Consider the following 23,811-nt stretch of genomic DNA (forward strand, 5'->3'; position numbering starts at 1 on the left):
GAATGCACTGTATACGCGCCAAGATTCCCAGGTGCAGCTCTGTGTGCAAGGGTGTGTGTGTGTGTGTGTGCACGAGTGTGCGACTGACTGTGGGGTGACTCTTCATCTTTTATCAATCAAGGCTAATTACTCAAAACCTTGACGACAGCATTCCACACAGTCTTCCACCCGTGATGTACATATGCAGCAATGCAAGACTGCCAAAGTGCAATGACAGATGAGCAGACAGACTGTCTCTCTCTCTCTCACACACACACACAGACATACACACACACAGTGTCATAGGGCTGTGAAAACAAACCACAGTAAAGCACTGATTAACACCGCAGTGTGTGAACGATGCTCCTGTAAGTCCACTCCTCACTCCCGACAGGTGAGTAATGTAATGAGCTGTTACTCACACACTCCCCAAGCCTCCCTGATGGAGCTCTACGGCTCAGCTAACGCTCCACAGCACCCGTGGGTATATCTCAGGTCACAAAACTAGCCGCTCATCACTCATCATCCAGGTCTTTTTAAGTAGCAAATCAATTTGGAGCATTTTTCAGCACTGAAACGCAGTCTAGTGGGAGACATTTTGTCTTGTTCTGTTTTGGCTAGATGTGAAGAGAAAATGATAAAGAAATAAAACACTGAATACGTCACCCGATAAAATAGGGAACATACTTTTTTTTCTAGTGTGCCTTTACATTTGAAGGCTCTTTGACTTGTTTTACTTCCTTGATGCAGGTGGATGTATTGGCACATTGTTGCCACACCAGTCCATATGCTCCTCAGTTTGATCCTGAGCTCGGGTTACCCATAGTTTCAAATGTTCTCCCCATGTCCGCATGGGTTTTCCTGTGGGTTCTATGGTTTCCTCCCAAAAACATGCCAGTGAGTGGAAGCAATTGGAAATGGTTATTTCCACCATACCAGATTTTTTACAAGTTGCAATAACATTCCACACATCTGATGTAAAAAGGGAACGGAACAAATAAAAACATTTAATTATTAAAAAAAGAATTGTTAGTATTGATACCATACTGGCAAAATTTTACATAAAGTCTGCTCTTCGTTAGAAGAAACACCTGTACATTCAGCGTCCCTCCTTTAACCCACATCTCATCAAACAGTCAGTGACAACAGCCATTACTGTACACCTCACTTGACTCCTCTTTAACTCCAAACACAGCTCTTTTCACATCAGCCATCCGCGTCTGACATGAGACTGTGGTGGGACTGACACTGCACCTGTGGCCCTCTCTGAATAGAGCGAGAGCAGGAATGTGTGTAAGTGAGAAGAGACTGATGGGTAATTAAGGAGCACAGCTTGAGTAATCGCTGCTAAGTCAACTCCTCCTACTGACAGTGCTACAGATTCTCAGCGAGTAGCTAAGCCAACAGGCAATCTGTGAACTGGGATTTGAGGTTGGTTGGGCTAAAATTACAATACTATTCTATTCGTAAACACATACTGCTAGGAAACACTGTATTGCACAGAGGTATTAGACATAGCTATTTAACACTATTTAATAAGGCTATAATGTTATATATATATATATATATATATATATATATATATATATATATATATATATATATATGTGCATGTACATATATATAGTTCAGGATCACTGTCACTGGGTATCAGGAATTCCAGGAACAGGGTGCGAGACAGGAGTATCCCTTGATGTGATTCCAATCCATTACAGAAAATTCACACATTCACACCTAGGGGCAATTTAGAGCAGCCAGTTGTCCTACTGTCACGTTTTTGGGAGGTGGGAAGAAACCAGTGGAAACCCACATGGACACAGATAGAACATGCAAAGCTCCACAAAGGCAGTAACCCAAGATTAGGATCGAACTCAGAGCTGTGGTGCTGTGAGGTGGCAACAATATGTTGCCGTGTCACGATGTCACCCCTATTTCATCATTAATTTCAGAAGTTTGTAATTGTTCTTAAGACTTTTGGCCTGGCATCTATCAATTCTAAATCTGATCTTGGTTGATAACTTCTCGTGCCCATGATCAGAAAATTCCTTTTTTCCTCTGATTTTTTCTCCCCTCGGATTCTCCTAGTTATACTGGCCACTGAAGTAGAATAAAAAATGTTTTTGACCAGTATCTTAAACATGGTACAGCAATAACAAGCTCACAAGACCCTTCCCCCTCCTCAAACACTCGCTGCACAAAAAGAGTAATGAGGCATTGGCAGGCCAGCATCCACTCTCCAAACATGCTGGCTTGAATACGAACGAAAAACGGATACAGAAAAAAAAGAAAGAGAAACATCTTTTGCCCCTCCTAGAGAGTCTGTAAGTGTTTAATAAGCTGCCTGGCACTCTGCACTCGCTCTTGTACTGTGTAAGCGGCCTGCTCTCCTACTTCTCCAACTTTTGGCACGGATGTTTGCATTTCTCTACAGTGTGCACAAAGACCTCGGACGGGCGACTGTAGACCGTGTGAACCAGCGCTGCGGCTGTCCTGTGGAGCCAAACGGAAAGGCTGGCAAAGGATTGCGGGAAGGCTGGTCTAGAGGCCTCTCCCTCCACCTAACCACAGTAATCACTCAGTCACGGCAGCAGGAATGCACGACGAGACCCGCACCACAGCCGGCCAAAGGCATGAACCCGCTCATCGGACTCGAAACATGACGGAAACCCCAGAAGAGAGATCACACAGACTCAGTATTGCAATAGACTCCCATTCACCGAGCACATACAGCCAAAATACCAGCATTTTTTCCCTCTTGGTCCCTTCTTGCATGATTCACTCTGCCGTATTATTTTCTCTGCTTTCCCACACGTGTTTCATTTTTATTTCAAATTTTCCTCAGAACTGGGTCAGCCAAGCTTGGTGCGCATGCTCCTATGAGCATGCTACATTTGAGTATGCTACATTTATTTTCAGAGGGATTTCAAGGCAATGGACCAAGCAATCACCTCTACCACAGCTAGCTTTTCATCCACTATGGTTGTGCTGCGTACTAAGATGTCTGTTGTTTCCTTACTCTGTAAGAAAAAGAAAAATATGTTTTCACATTCCAGGAAGTACTCTGTACAGGTTATTAAAAATACAGTTCAAGCACAAGCATACATTTATGACATCCTCTTTAAGTGGACATTAACAGTGCGCTAAATATTTGATGAGCTTTTCCTGTAAACTCAGTGCAGTTCTTTCACCCTGTCGCAACTGACTGTGATTTGATATGGCTCCTCATTCCACTGTCTTTTTTCTTTTTTAAATGTATAACAGTCCAATTAAAATGTAATTAGCATTGGGCCTGCACACTGTATATTCAGCAGGAGATCATCATTTGTCTATCAGCCAGTCCCCATTCTAATCGCTCTGACCACATCACCACCCAGGCTGAGTCTGACTGGCGTCCAATCAGACATGCTACTTTAGCTATCATACAGTTGATTTGAGAGACTTAAGAGCCTGGAAGTATTTCATTTAAAATAAGCAAAACATAATGATGCATGATCACAGCCAAAATGTACATTGCCAGCAAATGGTTGCAACTACTGAAATGACCTACCCAGCCCTGATGTAGTCTCAGTAGGAATCAATGTTTTGAATGTAGAATGTGGAGGTTATAGTTCTGTTGTTTCAGCTGTAAATGATATTTATGTGTGGGTGGCAATCTGATTGGTGTCCATCCCAAGATTTCACAGTAATTTCAAATATCATTTTTTATTTCCCATATCATTACACAGTGCCCTCCACTAATATTGGCACCCTTGGTAAATATTAGCAAAGAAGGCTGTGAAAAATTGTCTTTATTGTTTAACCATTTGATCTGTTGTTCAAAATTTTTACAAAAATACTCTGCTCTCGTGAATATCAAACAATTGCAAACAAAACAGGTTTATCAAAATATATATTTGTAAATATAAGTGGGGCACAATTATTGGCAATACTTTTAGTCAATACTTTGTGCTTCCTCCCTTTGCCAAGATAACAGCTCTGAGTCTTCTCCTATAATGCCTGATGAGGTTGGAGAATACATGGCAAGGGATCTGAGACAATTCCTCCATACAGAATCTCTCCAGATCCTTCACATTTCGAGGTTCACGCTGGTGGACTCTCCTCTTCAGTTCACCCCACAGGTTTTCTATGGATTTCAAGTCAGGGGACTGGGATGGCCATGGCAGGACCTTGATTTTGTGGTCAGTAAACCATTTTTGTGTTGATTTTGATGTATGTTTTGGATCATTGTCCTGCTGGAAGATCCAACCACGGCCCATTTTAAGCTTTCTGGCAGAGGCAGTCAGGTTTTCGTTTAATATCTGTTGATATTTGATAGAGTCCATGATGCCAGGTATCCAATTTTTCACTGCCTTTTTTGCTCATATTTACCAAGGGTGCCAATATTTGTGGAGAGCACTGTATGTTATGTAAGTAATAAAACACAACAGGAGAAAATATTCAACAATGGAGTTATGCCGTTTTGACTCTAAAGCAGGTCATTCTCCAAAGTGATTTATTCCTCTTATACCACAAAGATTCATTAATGATTACAATATTTAATATATAATGAATGATACATCAGTCTTTTGAACTATTTATAGTTATATGTAGTGCTCTGGAATTTATTGTTACATTAAATGTTGATATGTTGAAGCTTTCTGTAATTAGACATTTTTTATGGAAGGAGTCTCACGAGTTTTTAGTAACGGTCAGTACGTTTTCCGCCATGGGAAAGTCTTCAGGACTTAGCATTTTCTGGTTTCTCGGTAACATGATCTGCATTTTTTGTGCTATTAATTTTTTTTTTTTGAAAAGAGAAAGAGAGAAAGAAAGACGTGGGTAAGGGAATGACTGTTTACAGCTGCTATAATACAATTGATAACAGGACCAGCACTAGGGATAAATTTATCAATTTAAAATATATTTTCCATTTCCAGTCCATTGTTAAAAGTGCTATACAAATAAAATTGAATTGACTTGAACTATCATGTCTTGCAGAGGTTCCACAACACTGCAATGTATAAACGTGAACTTAAAATGCATAAAGTGTCGTTCATGAATAAATTAAAAATTGCACCTTTTGGTGAACTACTTAGCATCAAGCCATATCAATCAACCGCATCATGGAATATTTTCCTATAACAACACTCCTCATTATGTTTTATTTCTTTATGTTTTAACTTAATATCTTCTAACCAACCAGGCTTGACGACTGTGGTATAAAATTTCATAAATAATTGAATAAAAATGTCTACTTTTTGTCGGTTGTCTACAGGTCAGTGTATCCTGGCTGCGCCATACCTGCCAATATATTCTACAGCACTTAATATGACAAAAGAAACAACAGTTACAATAAATTAAACATGCCATAAGGTGCATTTTAGAGAGGCGTCTGTTAAAATGACTATAATTTTGCCTTCTCTTGAAAACTGAACACATTGAGAACATGGAAAGTGAGCAGTTTAAGGCTGTACACTTAAACATTCTCACTTGTCCTTGTGCAAAAACACACAGAGCTCAGAGAGCGTAGCAATGCAACTCAGGACCATAAAATACGTTGAAGGATGAACTGTGGTGAATCATTATGGCACTACAGAGGACACTCGTGCTGTTTTTGCAATGACCTGCCATATGTCAAAATCATACTCAGTCAAGGCTCATAGCAACTATTCGTCATTACCTATGTGACTATGCGTTAACATGCTCAACTCAGATGACCTGCATCCATAAATTCAGATTCATTTCATGTCCTGGATTATTCCACTCAACAGACTGCCTGTCTACAGTGTAGACTTCCATCTGAATGCTTTCTTTCATTGTTCCCATCTTTGTTTTTTGTAGTCTCACATGTTCATAATTTCCAAGTACCAAATTTGAGGTCAAACTCACTAGGTTCCCCATGCTGCAAACCATTACTTCACAACTGGGGCATACCAATTTAATTATTTGCAATGGAGAATATATCAGTTGAATTCTGCAAATCGCTAAACCTAGGCAATGAGAGAAGTGGGCGGAGATGAAGAAACATCTGAAGAGAACTAAAGAACTGCTGTGTTTGCACAACACACTGAAAACCAGAGGGAGGCATACAAAGGCAGAGGGAAACACCCAGCGTCCCCTTGCCAAACCATCTGCACCTGACAATTACCTGAATAAATCTAAGAAAGTGTATGTGTCTTGGGATATATGACCTAGTATTTATCATTTCACACATTTTGCCTTGACAAACTGATATATAACCATAGCAAAGTGCTTCTATATATCATCCATATGGTGTGCTACATTCCCAGGGAGGTCTAGGCATGTGCTGCTTTGGGTGCCTTTACTTTTGCTTTCCCACAGGCCTTGTGCCCTAGTATCAGGAAGCCTTGATCTCTGAGCTGTGGCTGTCAAGATGTCGTTCCACATCACAATTTATAATTTATCTAATCAATGTGGCACTGCTTCAAATGACATGAAGTGCTCTATCAACAAATTACAAATGGAAACCATAATCAGTGGAATGTTCATAAACATATTTACTCCTGCAAGAGCGACCATGAATCGTCTCTGAACGAAACCGTAATGCATTTATCATTTTCTGCGATGAGATAAAACTGTTTACATTTGCAGCACACCTTTCAGATAATGTGATGGAAAATAAGCACTCAAACGAGGCAGCGCCACAGCCACGGCTGATAAAGATTCAATGCCGGGTTCTTGGAGAAATACAGGACCCTTGTGAGTGAGGTTAGCGTACTAGCGGTTGCGTATGAGCAGACTCCGTGTCATGTTTTCTCACCTATTATCTTGTCACACCAGTGATTTAAACGTTGATCAGAGTAGCAAGTGGAAAAAAATGTGGTCTGTCTGTAAAACTCAAAGAGCGGCCGCAGAAAAAGAAATACGGTACATCTGCGCTCGTAATTAATCACTGGAAACCGGCATACGTCAACTTGCACAGCTGAGACAAACAATCCTCTTAAACACTGCAACGCTTAAGGAGACACAATGCATGAGAGCTAGCCAGAATGTGTGTGTGTTTGTGTGTGAGGGTGTGAATGTAGGTCAGCCAGGTGGGCCTGGACCACAGTCAGCTGGAGGTGCTGCTCTAGTGATCTCAAAAGACTCAGAGACTACCCTCAGCTACTTCTTGCACAAACATACCCAGAGCCACAGAATCCTCAGCGCCACTCCTAAATAGGAAAACAAATGTTAAGATATTTTTCCAGTGGCCCTGAAGCCACACACAGGCCATGCCGAAGATAGCGTTACAGCTCGGACTGCTTCCGATGTATGGTTTCAATCACCACGCTCTCTTTAATCAAATCAGGAAGCTAATGGCTTTGGAGGTTAACAGATCATTAGGGGAGACTCTTGTTGAAGGGAAACAAAAGTATAAGAGAAAAGGATTGTGTTATTTGCACTGATGGTACAAGTGTTTTTGTTTTAGGCCTCTCATTTTTGGCAAGGAGTTGCACGCAATTAAGTCGAATGGTAAAAATAGAATGCACTTCTGGTAAACGTTTGCGTTCGGAATGAACGCGGAACCTCATTGATCAACTGAACAATAAACATGGCGAGGAAATGCTTTGGAACTTATGGCCACTTTAATTGAAACTTTAATGGCAGTTCAATCACAATGACTAAGATGCATGCTGCAGAGCCTGAGAGAACAGTTTCGAGGGGAAACAAGTCCAGGCTTTTTCAAATCTTTGGGCGGACACTTTGTAGACCGTTTTAACGAGAGTCTGGAATGTGTTTTTAACCTTGATGTAGCCGACTGTGTTGGCCACGTGTGTTGTGGTTTGCTGAGGGCTTGCTGTGCTCTGCTGTGTTTGGGTAAAGGCCCGGCAGGTCCTGTTTCGTCTCTGTCTTGGCCTTCAAGGAGGGAAGCCCTGCCCTGCTACTCGGAGGAGGCCTGCAGAGTATGCACTGCCTCAGTGAGGTAATCCCTCCAAGGAAAGAGCTTGTCAGTTCCAGGGAGGTTAGGAATCCTAGTGTGAAAGTAATTTTGTGTGAAATAATAGTGGCCACATAGAAATACCACGGGACGTCACACCTACATTCACCATAAGCCAGGTTTTATTATCTTGCCTTAAGACGAGCAGGGAAAAAAGGCTCAAAAGACAAAAAAAAAAAAAGGATGTATGACCACAAAAGGCAGGTAACTGTAGCCAGCACTCACTATCCTCCAATGAGCTTATTATGTGTTGGTGGTGTCAAATTCTGTTAGCACAGCAGGACATTGAGGATACCCTCCTGAAGCAGACTACAGTGCCTGGTGTACTTCATGAGAAGACAAAAATTCACCTCTCAATCCAACAACAGAGAGTAGGACAAAGTTCAAAAGAGATGCTGGCTGTATAAAAATGTCATATGTCTTCAGCATAGCTCTGTCTTGTCCATACACACACACACACACACACACACACACACACACACACACACACACCGGTCCGCTGGGCCCAGGCAGGATGGAAATGTTGTCGCAGGTATTGGAGTTGGACAGCCAGCCAGCAGCCAGAAACACAGCCAGACACACACACACACACACACACACACACACACACACACACACACACACACACACTTTTCAAACAGAATCACCAGCGCTACTGCTAACCAAACAATGCCTGGCCTCTCACTTAAGAGTTGCTGTGCACTGGGAGGAGAGAGGAGTAGCGGAATTTCTACAACCTCAAGGACAACACAAACAGAAACAGCACAGACAGGAGAAGAAACCCAGTAAATTTTTCTGAAAACTATGGAAAGTGTTAATGATCTAAGCAATACTGAAGACAAGTCCACTTACAAAGACTGCATCAGTGGACCAGACCTGTTTCAATAGGCTTATCCTGTCAAAAATCCAAAAATCCTTCTCAAAGCCCTGAGACACTGTACACTGGCACTGGTGTGTGCCACAAACTGCATATTTTGGCACTAAACATGCAGCTATATGTGGGTCCGTGCCAACAGACACTATGTGATGAAGAACAGGCGGCTGGAGGAAAGCTGAATGAAGTGCAGCTTTATGAATCTCACACCATGTCAGAGACAGCCAGAGCTACGCCAAGGACTTGTCCTTCTTTTACTCTCCTTCTCTCGCTCCATCAAAGCCTCCCATGGCCCCGACTTACCGTAGGAGGAGTGTTAGTCAGAGCAGAGCTGTTTCCCACCAGAGGACACACTTTAGTACAGTTAAGGGGACAGTGTTGAGCTAATAAGTTTGGGAGAATCTCTGAAATAGGAGGCGATCTCATGTGAGATAAAAACAGGGTTTTTATTTCAAAGCCTATAGAGTAGAAGGAAATCTTTGAAAGCATTGCCAAAACATGGGACTAGGGCTCTTGTAAAAACAAATACACAATGGTTCTGCTGATTCATTAGCATCTGGACTCTTTGTATTGTGCAGATTCACATGCAGATTTGTCTTCAGCTCAGGCTCTCCCTACTAGTTTTCTCATTTATCTTTGTAACTATTTCACATTCGGTTGAACTGGGTTGACCCACTTCTCTGCTCATGTAGAGATTTAGTTGCTGATGGAAGACCCAGTACCTGTAATGAGCTTATGGAGGAAAGACATGAATTCACATGAGTGTGGGAAAACTGAGCAAATCTCAAACTCAGACAGTGAGGAGTCACGACCTGCAGAAGGATATTAACATGTGTGTGTGTGTGTGTGTGTGTGTATACACATTTTCATATCTATGAAAGGACAGCATGTCCCCATAACAACAGGATCCACACAAAACTGGCTTTTTAAAATTAAAACACTTTTTTTTTCTTAAAAGGTTATGCTACAGTAAGGATTAGGTGAAGGCACAACATTATGTATCTACAATATGTGTCAAAATCTGACTCAGTCAAAAGTGGAAGCATCCAGACAAGTCTACTCAAGTAATAGTCAAAATGTTGCTACTTTTTGATGTAAAAAGTAAACATTTTGAACAAATAAATTAAGCTAGTGTCGTGTTTTCATGTGCAAAGTAACTTTTATTATCTAAAACTGTTAGAACTGTTAAAACGCTTTTAAATCAACTACACAGTTTAGTCCAAAACCATCATTCAGTCTCGTTAAGCTTGTTCCTATGGCATGACTAATGCCATACAGTTTGCTAACAAATTAATCAGAAGTAAACTATCATGTAAATAACCAGTAATTACCATTAGCTAGAGTTCTTGAGTTTGACTTGCTGACTAGCCACTTTATGTTAGCTTCTGGAATCAATGCTAGTCTATGCTAGTACTGTATTAGCAAAGGCTTTTTTTTTAAAGTTAGAATTCGATCCAAGTTTTTGTTCAAGCATACAGTACTGAAACAATTTACTGAGATAGGGCCAGGGATGTTTAATGTAATCAAGTCAGGCAACAAGTATTCAACTTCAATAATAATCAAGTAGAACTATGGCAACATAATACTTAAGTATAGTAAGAATGTCCAATTACTCAAGTTGTTTTCCATTTTCTGCCAATGAAAATCCTCACATCAGATCATATCTATGGATTATCAGCAGCCCATTGGTGAGGACTAGAAATACTACAGCATCAGCGAGGAAGATACTTGATCAGGAAGCACTGTAAAAATCATGCACTTGCTCTTTTTATTGGCAAACACACACTTAGAGCACAAACAATAGGTTTGGTGGCTAGCCACACAACTGGCTCAGTGAGGCTTCATGCTGAACACACACAAACAACAATCCATAAAAACAACTATACATTGGCAGCAAAAATTGAAGGTAATAAATGAAAGGCATTAACTATCACATTACCATGACAACCACGGCGAGTCACGCTTATGCAATTTAGTGTTTGGTTTACTACAGCTCAGTAATTCTACAATACACATAATCTGTAGAGACTATCCAATGTGTTTACATCCAAATAATATGACTGTTTAACAATGGGTTAAAAATACTGCATTACCTAGAACGTTGGCATGGCATAATGATAATGATAATGAGTTTTTTTTATTAATCACATATACATATGCACAGTGAAATTCTTTTCTTCACATACCCCAGCAATGGCATTCGTGCTAATGGGATGGGTGACATATTAAAAGGAAAACTCACTGGCTCTGTTATCTTCTGAGTGATCATGCTTATCCTGCGACGAAATATTTCTGTCCTGTTGGGAGTGGTCTCTTTACTATGACAACACCTCCATCAACAGGGCATGAGGGATAACTTAGAATGGTTTGATTTGTGCAAAATGATGTGAGTCAACAATGGCTCTCCATTTGTTCAGCCATTAGCTATGCATGTGAACTAATAAATTTATGTCAGCGTCAAGAACTGGTGGGCAGTCTTAGTGGCTTAAGGAAGGCATTGCAGAGTTTTTTTGTGATTGTTGCGGCCAAAAATGCTTGCTTTTGCTGCATCTTCTATCAGTTTTTGTGGAAAACTACTTGAACTGGCGAAATTGCAATTGCACGACACTGTTTTGCACGGCCTTTTGCAGTGATGTCTGTTGGTAAATGAGACCTTTAAGCTGTATTCATGTTCGACACACATGAATCATAGAGGGATTTGCCTGAATGTGTGTTGTGATGGCGTCACATGACGTGCCTTGGCCCAAATCTGTAGAAAATCTGCAGTAATTTTGAAAAATTGCAAGCTCCTCAGAATACTGCAGCATTCATTTCTGCGATTGCAAAATCGCTAAATACTGGAGGGACTGAGAAATACACTCTAAACAGATTTGTTATAAATATATAGACATGATTTTCAAAGTAAAAACCTCTTGAGATGTGTTTCAAAGGTACAAAACCTTTAAGGTACAACGTCACTGAGAAGAGAAAGAGTTATTAACTTTTTTCCTGAGAGTGCTTGTATCCCTTTCAATCCTTTTCACAGACAGGCAGTGCAGTATGATGAACGTCTGCTCCTCTCTGCTCTCAACTGGCCTGAACCCAGCAAGAGAGTCCTGAGGGAAGTAAAGTGGAGGGAGACGTGGAAGTAGCACCTGGGGCTCAACCCCCCATTGCAGCCTGTGACTCAGATGCTGCTCCTGCGTCTGTTGTGCTTGGCTGGGGGGCCTGCGCTGGGGTCTCAGGCTTCTCGTTTTACTAGGCGAGACCCCGCAGACATGCAAACCTTTCCAGCAGACCAGCAGTAAAGCAGGCATATCTAAACATGACATGTAGCATTCTCCCTAGAGAGCGTGTGAGGTCTCTGAAAGTGTGTGAGACGGGATGTGTGGTTTTGTGTACTTTTTTACGTTCTGTTTCTCGGAGGATAAGAGTAGACGTAAATCTTAAGCTCCTCGTGTGGACGTGTGTATGCATTTTGTATTTCAGCGAGTGTGTACACGTGTATGTGTGTGCATGTGTCTGTGAGGAAACAAAGCTCTAAATGCACATGGGACAGAAATTGATCTAGGTTGTGCTTTTCTCCTTAGTTGGTGATGAGAAGCTAGAACAGCAGTGAGCCTGGATTCTGTATCAGCAGCCTATTCCAACCACCAAGCCCAAACTAGTAAACACACACACACACACACACACACACACACACACACACACACACACGAATCTGCAAGTGATAAAGAAAAACATTCCGTTTTACACATGCAAACCTTTAGTAAATCAGCGGATTTCGATTTACTGCAGGTTTGCATGTGTAATACTAGTGCAAATTTGAGTACACCGGGAGAAAAAGTGCAAGCTGATTTACTAACAGATCCTATGGAGGATTGCATCCTGTTTTGATTTTTGCGCCTTAATGAATATGCAGTTTGGAATGTTTCTAGCTAAAGATGCAAAAAAACAGCATGGAGTCAACGCAAACTGATTCAATTTGCACTTGAATTGTGCTTTACTAAGCCTGAAGCTCACTTTAGGAACAGTGTGCGCAAATTAATGTGAACAGAGAGCAGATATTAAATTTGAGGAAGCCTGTTTCCACCAGTGAAGACAAAGGAAAAGTACTTAATAAAACTGCAATTCCTATTAATGATGATGTTTACCAAAATGATGCCCTAGTAAAATAATCAAAATGTCTCTTAAAACGATGAATTATTATTGTTTTTAAAATGACGAATTCTTTGTTAAACTTGGTTTATTCTTAGTTATTAGATACAGCACATTTGCACCGTTAAGTAGAGGTTTTTATTCACATATACTTTCCAAAAGGAAAACACACTTCTAAACATGCCTACACTCCTTTAGGTTCACATAGTATTTTAAACAAATTTTGACGCCTCTCGGTGCCTTTAATCAGAATTATTTTTGAGTCGCAGTTTCACTTTTCCAGGAGTCTCTTTAAGATCCAACGCTAAAATCTTATTTACATATTGTTTCCTTGCCTTAATTTGCATATGACATACATACAACTCTTTTTTATAAATCAACATGTGCACAATTTATTCCATAATCACATGCATGATCGTATTTGTTATTTAAGCTTTTAGGAAACTAAGGCCATAGGGTAAATGACTGGGTAAATCCAGACAGGAAGTATTTAAGCAGTGCCCATATTTATACTGAACTGCAGACTAATCATCCTGTGGTTAGGTCTAGTCTATCTTCATTCGTCTCTTCACTGATGGAGATTTAGCAGTTGAAGACCTAATCAGCCTGGAGTGTGTGTCAGTCAAACCTATAACTAGGGCACACTGATTGCACATAAACATGCTGTGGTCAGTGCCTTCATCAGCTCCACTTACACACATCCAGCACCTGGAATATGACAGCCACATGGCACAGGAGCTTATTGCTGTGCCATGGCACAGTTAGCATTTGAGGAGCTCACAAGTTTTGAACTGACAATTTTACTAAACAACAATGTGCCTTTAATATCTATCAAAAATCATGGCCCTAAAAAGAGCAATGCTCCTAATTGTAATCGACTGTTTCTTCAGTAATTGGGTGATATGCATGATACAACAAAAAATCTCCAGTATGCCCACTTGCTAGGTAATATGACAAGTACCTACTACAAACTGCATTTACTCAGAGCTCATCCGGCAATTTAAACATTTCAGTAACTCCATGACTTCCCAGTGTAACGTTATTCTAATGTAAACAGGCTTAAATGCAATTTTCTTTATTTATAAAACCATAGGTTATATAATATAATATAATATAATATAACATAACCATATTCAAAGTGCACCTGGATTTGTGCAAAAGTCACATTTGTTTGAAGCTCTGAACAAGCGTTTTATTCTACATTTGGCCTAATTTTGGGGGTTTATGTTTAAAGATCCATGAAACTAAGTAACTCAATTTAGATGCTCAATTTAGATCAACTCTGCTATCTCATAAAGGTGTGCTTGGATGTATAGTCTAAAATGGCAGGGCAGTAAGATAAATGGAATGTGCGATCTAACACAAAGGAATTGTCCTTTGTTTTGTGTTGTAACAATATGGCTCACAAATCTCTCATATTACATATTGGAGAGCAGTAAGAAGCTAAATGTTTTCCACTCTCCAATTTACTCATCAATTGTACAAGAGCAATTAAAAATTTGTTTCTTATGGAGCCACTGATTAAAAAGAGGTTTCAAGGGGGTTTTAGATTTATAATATGCAACAGCCAGCCAGGCTTTTTATTGGCTGCTTAAATGAGGCCTGACCTCTTGTCCTTGGATGAAGCCTGATCTCTGTAAGTTCCTGTGAAAAGATGGTGACCTTGTAATGGAGGTTCTTAATCATCCTCAGGTTATCAACATCCCCAAACATAGAGTGTCCACTAAACTCTCTCTACATGCCTGATCCCTTACCTCAGTCGTGCAGGAAGAATAAATGAACTGTCTGTGCTAACTCTGGAGAATGTGGCTAGCAAACGGTAATTGCTGAGGTTAACATGCGTGTATGATGGTGCATATGTTAACCTTTGCATGTACATGGTAAAGATATTATGCAGACATGGTTGAACTTATATATATATATATATATATATATATATATATATATATATATATATACACTTTTAGGACTTCTGATTATGTTTTAGGTTATGTTATGATTATGTTTTATTATGCAGATACATAGAAAAGTCTAAAGGGTTCACAAACTTTCAACCACCACACACACACACACACGCAGTGGCATGTGTAGCGGTGCTGTATGTGTTATATAGTAGAGGACCTCTGAAGTGTTAATGCTGAGACATTTTTACTACCACAGAGGTAAATCCACATCACAGCTCATTTCAGCCATAAAAATACACAAGAGGAATATAGGCTAATGGTGTAGTGTTTCACTAACCATATATAAAGTAACCTATTATCTGTACTCCCAAGTGGCATTTCAGCTACAAGCAAGCTTCAGTACACCACTGTTACACCATCTTGGCTGAATGACGTGTTCATCTAGATGGCTATCTACCCTCTTCCGCATACATGAGCTCACGGATGCCTACGACTGGCTAGTGTCACTGTGATTGACAGGACAGCGAGTGTATGCCAACCCTCCCACCAAAGAAGAGTGGACGATTTTTCTCCCTTGGCTCCTGGCCGCAGATGCCTATGGCGTCGTCGGGATTCGAACTGGCTTTTCTGTGTCTGTCATTTGGATTTTTAATCATCAATGGAATAAACATGAAAATGCAAACATCAATCATTGCATAAGCATTAACAATGTTAACATATGCTGGCTTCCTAGTGTTACCTAAGGATCACTTTGAATTACTCCCTAGTTAACATGTTCTTGAGGGCTAATTTATGGAAGTAAGGTTCCTTTACATTATTTACTGGATTAGTTAACATTAATAAACCATGGAGTTCAGCACTAATAAAGCATACTTAATGTGTGTATATCTGGAGTCATTGGAATGATTACAGTTATAGTACATCTGACAATTTTGTGATTCTAAGATTTTAAGCCATAACGTTTTAACCCTCAGCAATTTATAGGTACAGTATCAATATGTTATGTACGAATGTACCATATATAGGTCAAACTGCTGGAATATTTATATGTAATTTGGATAATTATATAAATCTGAGAGGGATTATGAAATTACTGTTTCAATTTACGCTTTATTCATTTGGTCAGTATTTTGTGTGAAACAGAATACAATCCAAGCACAGAGCCTGTTAGAGGAGCTGTCAATAATTAATGAGCAAGACTACATTTCCAGTGTAGTACTATTCTACTATGAGTTTTTGGAAAGTACCTCTGAGGATGTAGTTCTGGTAGTTCTGGTCAGCCTCTGCCCCCACTTTAATGAGACAGATGAGTCCCTCAGCAACCACAAACTCATGCACCAGGTCCTTATCATCCTGTAGGGGCAGAGCAAAAATTAATGCCTCAGCACAAACCCCACTCAATTAAATACAGTTTGTATAATGCTTTTTGACAATAGACATTGTAAGACAATGTCACACAAACCACAAAGCAGTCAGTCATTTATGCTAAGCTTTTCTTTTCTTTTCTTTTTTTTAAATATCCGAATGTAATATAAATCCATTTTCACTAGGCCTTGTAAATGACATGCTTTGTTGGGTTTGTTGTGATTGGGCAGGTTCACATGTGTTGCAAGAGTCACTGTGATTCATTAGCTATATGGTATATGACCCTCACTCAGAGACCAAAGTGCACATTCTGCTCCCCACTTCATTTCCTCTGACCATGGTAACCCTGTGTGTTTGGGGCTCGGCAACCGCTGGTTGCTAAGCGTGGCTCAGCTCCTTCGCCAGCCCTAAGAGCTCATTAAATTCATTGTATAAGATGTGGGAAGAGAGCTTTCTGTTTTAGCTAGATTTACACACACACACACACACACATACACACACACACATACCAGCAGACCCGCAGTCTGGGCACACTTTGATAAATCTTTGATTATACCACTTTCTACTTGTCTACTTGTGCTTTGCATCCAGAGCTCACCAATATCTAGTATTTCTCCAGCGTTGACATTTTTGAGGACGCGCCCAATCACTGATGCAAAAATGATTAGAGGGTTGGTCTTTTGGACTTCTGTAGCCAAAAAGGATATAATGACAGGGAATTCCTGTGTATATGTCTGGATAAATGTGAACTACAATGCTCTGTGTACAATACTTTTTTTGTGCTTGTCTGTAAATAAAATGCATCTGAACGTATTCCTCAAAGAACATTGCACTAATTGTGTGTGTATAAATAGTTGAGTAGCTTGTAGTTCAGTGTGTGTCTTTCTCGGGCATCCATCTGATGACAAATATACTTTAAACCTTCACACCTGTCAACTGCTGTGTAATTTAAACCTTCCAGACATCTAGATTTTATACTTACACACATGCAAGCATGCATACACACACACACACACACACACACACACACTTGTCCTACTGACCTTGTAGAGCACTTCCAGTAATATAATTATTAATGCAGCTAACTGATGCTATGCCTACACCTGAAACTAACCTTAACCCTAACCTCAGTAACCTATAGGAAACATTTTGGCTCTTTGCCCTGTTTTTTAGTTAGTTTGTTTGTTTTTGTGTGTAAGTAAGTAAGTTAGTAAGTAAGTGAGTAAGTAAGTTAGTAAGTGAGTTAGGGAGTATGTAAGTAAGTAAGTAAGTAACTAACTACATGAATAAATAAATAAAAATCAGTTTTCTGTGTTGGGACCAGGCAAATGTTCCTAGAAGGTCAAACCTGTTAGATATACCTATTCTTGCGGGGACATTTGGTTCACACAAGATATAAAAATGTGCCCACACACACATGCCTGCTCCTTACACTAACCTTATCCTCAGTAATCCAAAAGACATTTGCAGGCTCTTTTAACTTTTTAAATGAATGCTGCAGTTTAAGGTCCCACATCCATCAATTTTCTGTACCGCTTATCCTACACAGGGTAGCGGGGAGCCTGAAGCGTATCCCAGGGGACTCAGGGCACAAGGCAGGGGACACCCTGTATGGGGTGCCAACCCATCACAGGGCACAATCACACACAGAATCACAGAATATGGACAATTTGGAAATGTTAATTAGCCCACAGTGAGGCAAATGTGCTAACCACAAAGCTTCTTTGGTCTGACAATGAGATAAAAAAAAAAAAAAAACATGGCTACACACACAGAAGCATGCATTTCACACAATATTGACTTTCATTTACAGATGTTGAATTGTTTTTTAATTTTTCAAACATCCAGTGGAAATCAGTGGAGGTCCTGTATATGCACACCCAATCAACTAATTTCCCCATATAAAGACAGAACAAAGTGTCTTAGTAAAGTGCTAAGACACCAGCAGATGTCAGAGCCGCATCAATGAGCCTTGGACCTGTACTGGAGGATGAACACTAAACTTCCAAAATCTATTCTGGAGCGGCTGTGGCTCAGGTGGTAGTGCCGGTTGTCCACTAATCGCAGAGTTGGAGGCTTGACCCCCAGCCCACATGACTCCACATGCCGAAGTGTCCTTGGGCAAGACGCTGAACTCCAAGTTACTCCTGATGGCAGGCTAGTGCCTTGCATGGAAGCTCTGCTGCCATTGGTGTGTGAGTGTGTGTGTGAATGTGTGAATGAGAACCAGTGTAAAGAACATTGTACTTAGAACCACTAAGGTTAAAAGGTGCTATATAAGTGCAGACCATTTACCACTTATTCCCTGAGTTGGTGTTTTGATGATGGTGGTGGAGAGCGCTGTCCAAAATCTCCCACAGGTGTTTAGTCGGATTGCGATCAGGTGAAAGGCGTAACAAAACATTTATATCATTTTAATACTCATCAAACAATTTAGTGAACCCTTATGCTGTGTGGATGGGTAAGGGGTCATCCTGGAAAATACTTTTTCCCATCATGATTGAAATGCTTCATCGTAGAATAAAGTTGATCAATCAGAATAACTGTACTGGTTTGCAGTGACACATCCTTCTAAGGGCACAAGTGAACCTTGCAGCAACATGCCCCCACAGCATAACAGATCCACCTGTCTGTGCTTAATATGGCAATCACTGTATGTATGTTCACTCACCCACTATAAGTAAGAAACATTTGGGAAACAAAAGAAAAAAAACTAAAGTGGCTTACCTGAAAAATCTGCTTGAGAGAGAACAGGGCTCTTCTTAGCTCCCTTCCTGTTGAGTTGTAGAGTTTCTCTGCAAGACAGCAAGAGAAAGGGAGTGGATTACACAGTTGTTCTCAATTTCTTACACACGATTCATGAAAAGCACGTCTAATTCAATATGTCCCATAAGCTCTGCGAAACCTCATGTGTTGCCAGCAGTGACAAACTGTCAGTATGTGTTCACATGACAAAGAAACTGTTCTTGTTCTGGTTTGAACTCGACTGCAAACTGCCACTATGCCCGATTACCCTGAAAAGAACTGTGGTTCCTGATCCCAGTGCTGGGATACAGAGCTCTGTTCTTTATCTGCGTGTAACCGCTCAAAATCATACATGTTTAATTCTAGTGTGAAGGGAATCAAAAAGGCTTTAATGGTTTATTCTACTTTGGCTGTGGGCAACGAATTTTCCCCACAGGAGTTTTTATATGCAGTACTTCAGTCTGCCAGAATGGGGCAGGATCACTGCTGCTTGTTTGTGTTTGTGCAGCGCATCTGACTGCCCGCGTTTCTGACTCAGCATTTGCCGCCTCATCGATGATTGCAAGAAATTACTCTGTAATGGCCTCTCTCTCTCTCTCTCTCTCTCTCTCTCTCTCACACTCTCTCTCTCTCTCTCTCTCTCTCTCGCAAGCCTGATAAATCTGTCGAACATCATAATGTTACAACTAGTAAGCAGATTGTGTTTCCTGTTCTATAAAGACTAGAGATGCAACGATACTAAATTTCTCAGCTGATACCGATAACCGATAATTCTGCCTTTTTTTTACCTACTTTTAAATGAATAATAATTAATTCCACAATTCTGAAAGAAATGCAAACAAAAACATTATTCTCTCCATTTCAGCAAGTTGTTTCACAGTGACTGGTCTCATAAACAGAAAACACATTACTCTAATTAACATGAACACATGAACTAAATTCTGAAGATTAAAGTAAGATTTCTTAATTTATTGAATGTTATTAATTCATATTAACATTGACTGAATTCTAAAAAACCTCCTGTTAGTCTCACATTCACTCACCACAAACAAAAGCATTTCTACTTCATCATTAACATCAAACTGGTAATATATAATATAAATTTATATATTAATATTAACTGGATGTGAAATATACTACTCTACAAATATATTTTTCTGTGCAATATATACTTTTTTGGCACTTCATCTTCATTTAGATCTTTCAACAGTGTACTGACCCTTTAATTCAGTGTGAGCAGCGTGGCAAAAAAATTTTTTTTGACTCGATGACAAAACTCCCGCTTCACTGCTCCTCACTTCCGGTGTAAAATTTTAGCAATGCAGAGATTACAGAGCTTACAGCAGTTTTGTCATCATTCCACTCAAGAGACATCATCTTTACACACAGCACGAAATCCATGTGTTTTCCCGCCCTGTTTTGATTGACAGGATGATGATCAGCCCTGATCATCGGATGTATGCCTTTCTATGTGTAGATCGCCTTTATCGGTGCATATCTAATAAAGACTTGTTGATATTTTGTGTTTGTTCTTATAAATGTAATTTCAATATACATGCAACAAATGTGATCATGGTTAATAGTTAATGCTGTTTTTACGACCATAAGCTGTGACAGTTATGATAAATTATGTCACAATACATATTTTTGGGAACTCTGCATTATTTTTTAAAATCATAATTACAAACTATGATTGGAAGCAGCAGAGTCTGGGCTTGTTTGAGGGCAGGGCTCATAATCGCAGGTTTGCCTTCACACTGAAGACATCCTACTCAACCGTTTGCTCAATTGCGCAATTTCATAAGTCACACAAATGTGTATTCAGGTTTGCAAATTCGAGGCAAAGGGTTCATCTGTTTGCTGTTTTTTAAAATTATTTTCCTTTGGTACCAAAACTCAAGTGGTGAGGAACAGCACATTTGGTTGCATGGCATGTCATTCTGCAGGAATACCTGAAAACATGGAGCGGATATTAAACAAGATTTTTAGCCATGCAGACCGGCACGAGACGCATTTTTCGCCATGTTCTCAGTTCAAGCACTCGCAGCACAAAAGCAAATGAATAACAATGCTCCTTTTATACGTACAATGTATAGTTATATATCAATATATCATAACAAAGTAAGTAATGTGACAGATTACACCAACTGAGTGCTGATTCGGCGCATGCTGTGTTTCAGCTGAAGCTAACCCCAGGCCACTGTTTTCAAGAGGATCAGGGAACAGATCTTCGAACTGCTCCCAGGCTTAAACGGCCCTGAGCCCAGAAATAAAGTATGAAATTGACCTTACATATACTGAATTTCTGGCACATAGTTAATGCAATACACAGGGTGTCCCAAAAGTCTTGTTGAATTTGTTAATAAGTTTCGCAGCAGTGTCAAGTGTCTCCTGTTAAAGTCCATCCCAACCTCTGTATATGTAGACTTTTAGAATTTCCTGCATTTTGAGCAAAAAAATAACTGTATTGTTAATATTTAGCATTAAAACTTTACCATATAGCATGTCACGTGCTATGATCAGTCTGGCAAAACGTTGAAATAAAACTAGGTAAATTCACTTAGCTGCCTACAAGTATTACGTCAGGCCTAAATCATTTTCCAATTTAATGTGTATTTTTGTCATCCAAGTAAGTCAGCTATTTCAGACTGGTGCGTTGTCTCAATAACTGTGCACCCTTCTCAAATCTCAGATATATTCAACCTTCCAAGAGCAGAAAGGAAAAAGTTCTACACTTCGAGACCTAGGGTGAAGCTACCATATACTTACAGTGGCACAAAAGCCATACACATCTCAACGCGTGCAATGTCACACTTTCTCTCTCAAGAAACAGACGAAGCATTGCTTCTTAAGCCATGAGCATGTGGCACAGCAGGGAGAAGGGTTTTTTTTTTCCCTCAGGCAGGATTTAGAATTGGCCAATGCATGTTTCCTGGCCTTGTTTCTCGTGGACTGTACAGTACAGAACAGTATCGGCATGATTGATCTCAGATGAGAGTTTCTATTGTGAAGTTGTGCAAATCACACTATTGTGAGGGAGGCTGCGTGCACCAAGAGTCTTACTTTTCAACCACAATGTTAGGACTTAGGTCATGTGTAAAACGAGCTCAGCTCTGAAAAGAGAATAAGACAGAGAGAGAGAGAGAGAGATAGAGAGAGAGAGAGAGAGAGAGAGAGAGAGAGAAACTTTGGCGCACCTGTAAAACGCCCAGACTCATAAGGAAAAAATATTATTTTATGTGAGACATATCTACATTAGAGTGTTTTCTGAAAATGTATTAAATTCTTCAGTTGATAAAGTTCATATGTTTAGTACAGTGCGTATGTCTTCATTAAATATGACTGTCTAGCCACAACCGAGTCAAACTGCTGATAAAAGAAAGCGCTCCTTCATATATAAAAGCAAATTATTTCACTGTACACTCATGGTAATAGATGTAGGGGAATCAGTTTGCTTTGCTATGGAAGCTTAATTCTCTGGAACAGACCTGCACTTTTTGAGACCTGGAAGAGATTAGGTCCAGTCATCCCTCCATCCCTCCATCTCTCTATCTCTGTGCAGCTCTGCTCTGTGGCCAGCAGCCCAGCTCTGCAGCTCTGGCTCATCAGACGAGTGCAAGCCTCGGCCAGCTGGACACGTGCCTCCATTCCCACATTCCCAGCACCTCTCGCTTTCGTCCTGCTTCTGAACCTTCCTCTGTCTCTTTCCTCTCCTCCTTCATTTCTTGCCCATGTTGCAAATTTATTACTTCAGATCTTATTTCATTGTAGCAAGCCTTCACTTTCATTTTTTTAAAACTTTGACAACCTGATTACTGACATATTTTTCTCTTTGTTACATCCAACTGTGCTGCCCTGAATAACACACACACACACACACACACACACACACACACACACACACACACACACACACAATTCACACTTTTCCTGTGTGATCTCCACTCTCACTGCTCTTTTCTTGTCTCTTTCATTTGTCTTAAAGTGACAGTTCACCAAAAAATTCAAATTCTGTCATCGGTTCCTCACCCTCATGTCGGTCCAAACCCATAAGACTTTGATTCATCTTCAGAACACAGATGAAGACGTTTTTAATGAAACCTGGGAGATTTCTGTCCCTCCATTTACAGTCCATGTAACCAAAACTTTCAAGCAGCAAAAAGTTCATAAAGGCATCGTAAAAGTAATCCATATGACTCCAGTGATTTAATCCCAATTTTATGAAGCGATATGAATGCTTTGTGTGTGCAAAAAAAACCCCTAAAATTAAGTCTTTATTCACAAAATATCTTCACTTCCGCATAGAGCGCGTTCACGAGGGTGTGTTTTGCTTAGTCGAGAGCAGACAAAAAAAATGCAAGTCCTCCTCTATGTCGAAATCTGCAGACATCTTTCTTACAAAGATTGTTCTATAGGACTCAATTTGTGTACAGCGTCTCCTCTTCTTCTGCTGCAAACAGTGTGGCGCTTCTGTGTCCCACTCTCGTTTCAACACAACACAGATTCGTATCGCTTCATAAAATTGGGAATAAACCTCCGGAGACACACAGATTACTTTTACGATGCCTTTATGAACTTTTTGGAGTTTGCAAGTTATCCCTTTAATTGCTGTGGGCATCGTAACACAAGTCATAAAGCAATCAGCATCCTATTCTTACCTGCAACATGCAGGATGAGGGTGAGGGTCTGGCTCTAGTGTCTGAATATATGTTCGTGTCAGTGCACGTGCTGTGGAACATAAGCTCAAAACAAGTCTAACGCCTGTAATGAACCTGCTACATGGTTACACAGTCCAGTCTGACACACACACACATACACACACACACAACCTGTCACAGGAAAAAAGAGGCTCATATTTAATGAGAACTATTTCAGCTCTGATTAGT

At 40.2% G+C, this 23,811-nt stretch overlaps 1 protein-coding gene across 3 annotated transcripts in view; it reads right to left on the bottom strand.

The window, feature by feature from the left end:
* fhod3b (formin homology 2 domain containing 3b) overlaps positions 1-23,811 on the bottom strand; it is a 127,515-nt gene that overhangs the window by 32,932 nt on the left and 70,772 nt on the right. For all 3 annotated transcript variants that reach the window (XM_017471241.3, XM_047155798.2, XM_017471270.3), the window contains exons 4-5: positions 18,908-18,975; positions 16,063-16,168 (exon numbers count right to left, since the gene is read on the bottom strand). In XM_017471241.3, the coding sequence (XP_017326730.1) occupies positions 16,063-16,168; positions 18,908-18,975 (174 nt within the window). The remainder of the gene's footprint in view (positions 1-16,062; positions 16,169-18,907; positions 18,976-23,811) is intronic.

Source organism: Ictalurus punctatus, chromosome 1 (genome assembly GCF_001660625.3).
Source record: "Ictalurus punctatus breed USDA103 chromosome 1, Coco_2.0, whole genome shotgun sequence".
Classification (NCBI taxonomy): domain Eukaryota; kingdom Metazoa; phylum Chordata; class Actinopteri; order Siluriformes; family Ictaluridae; genus Ictalurus; species Ictalurus punctatus.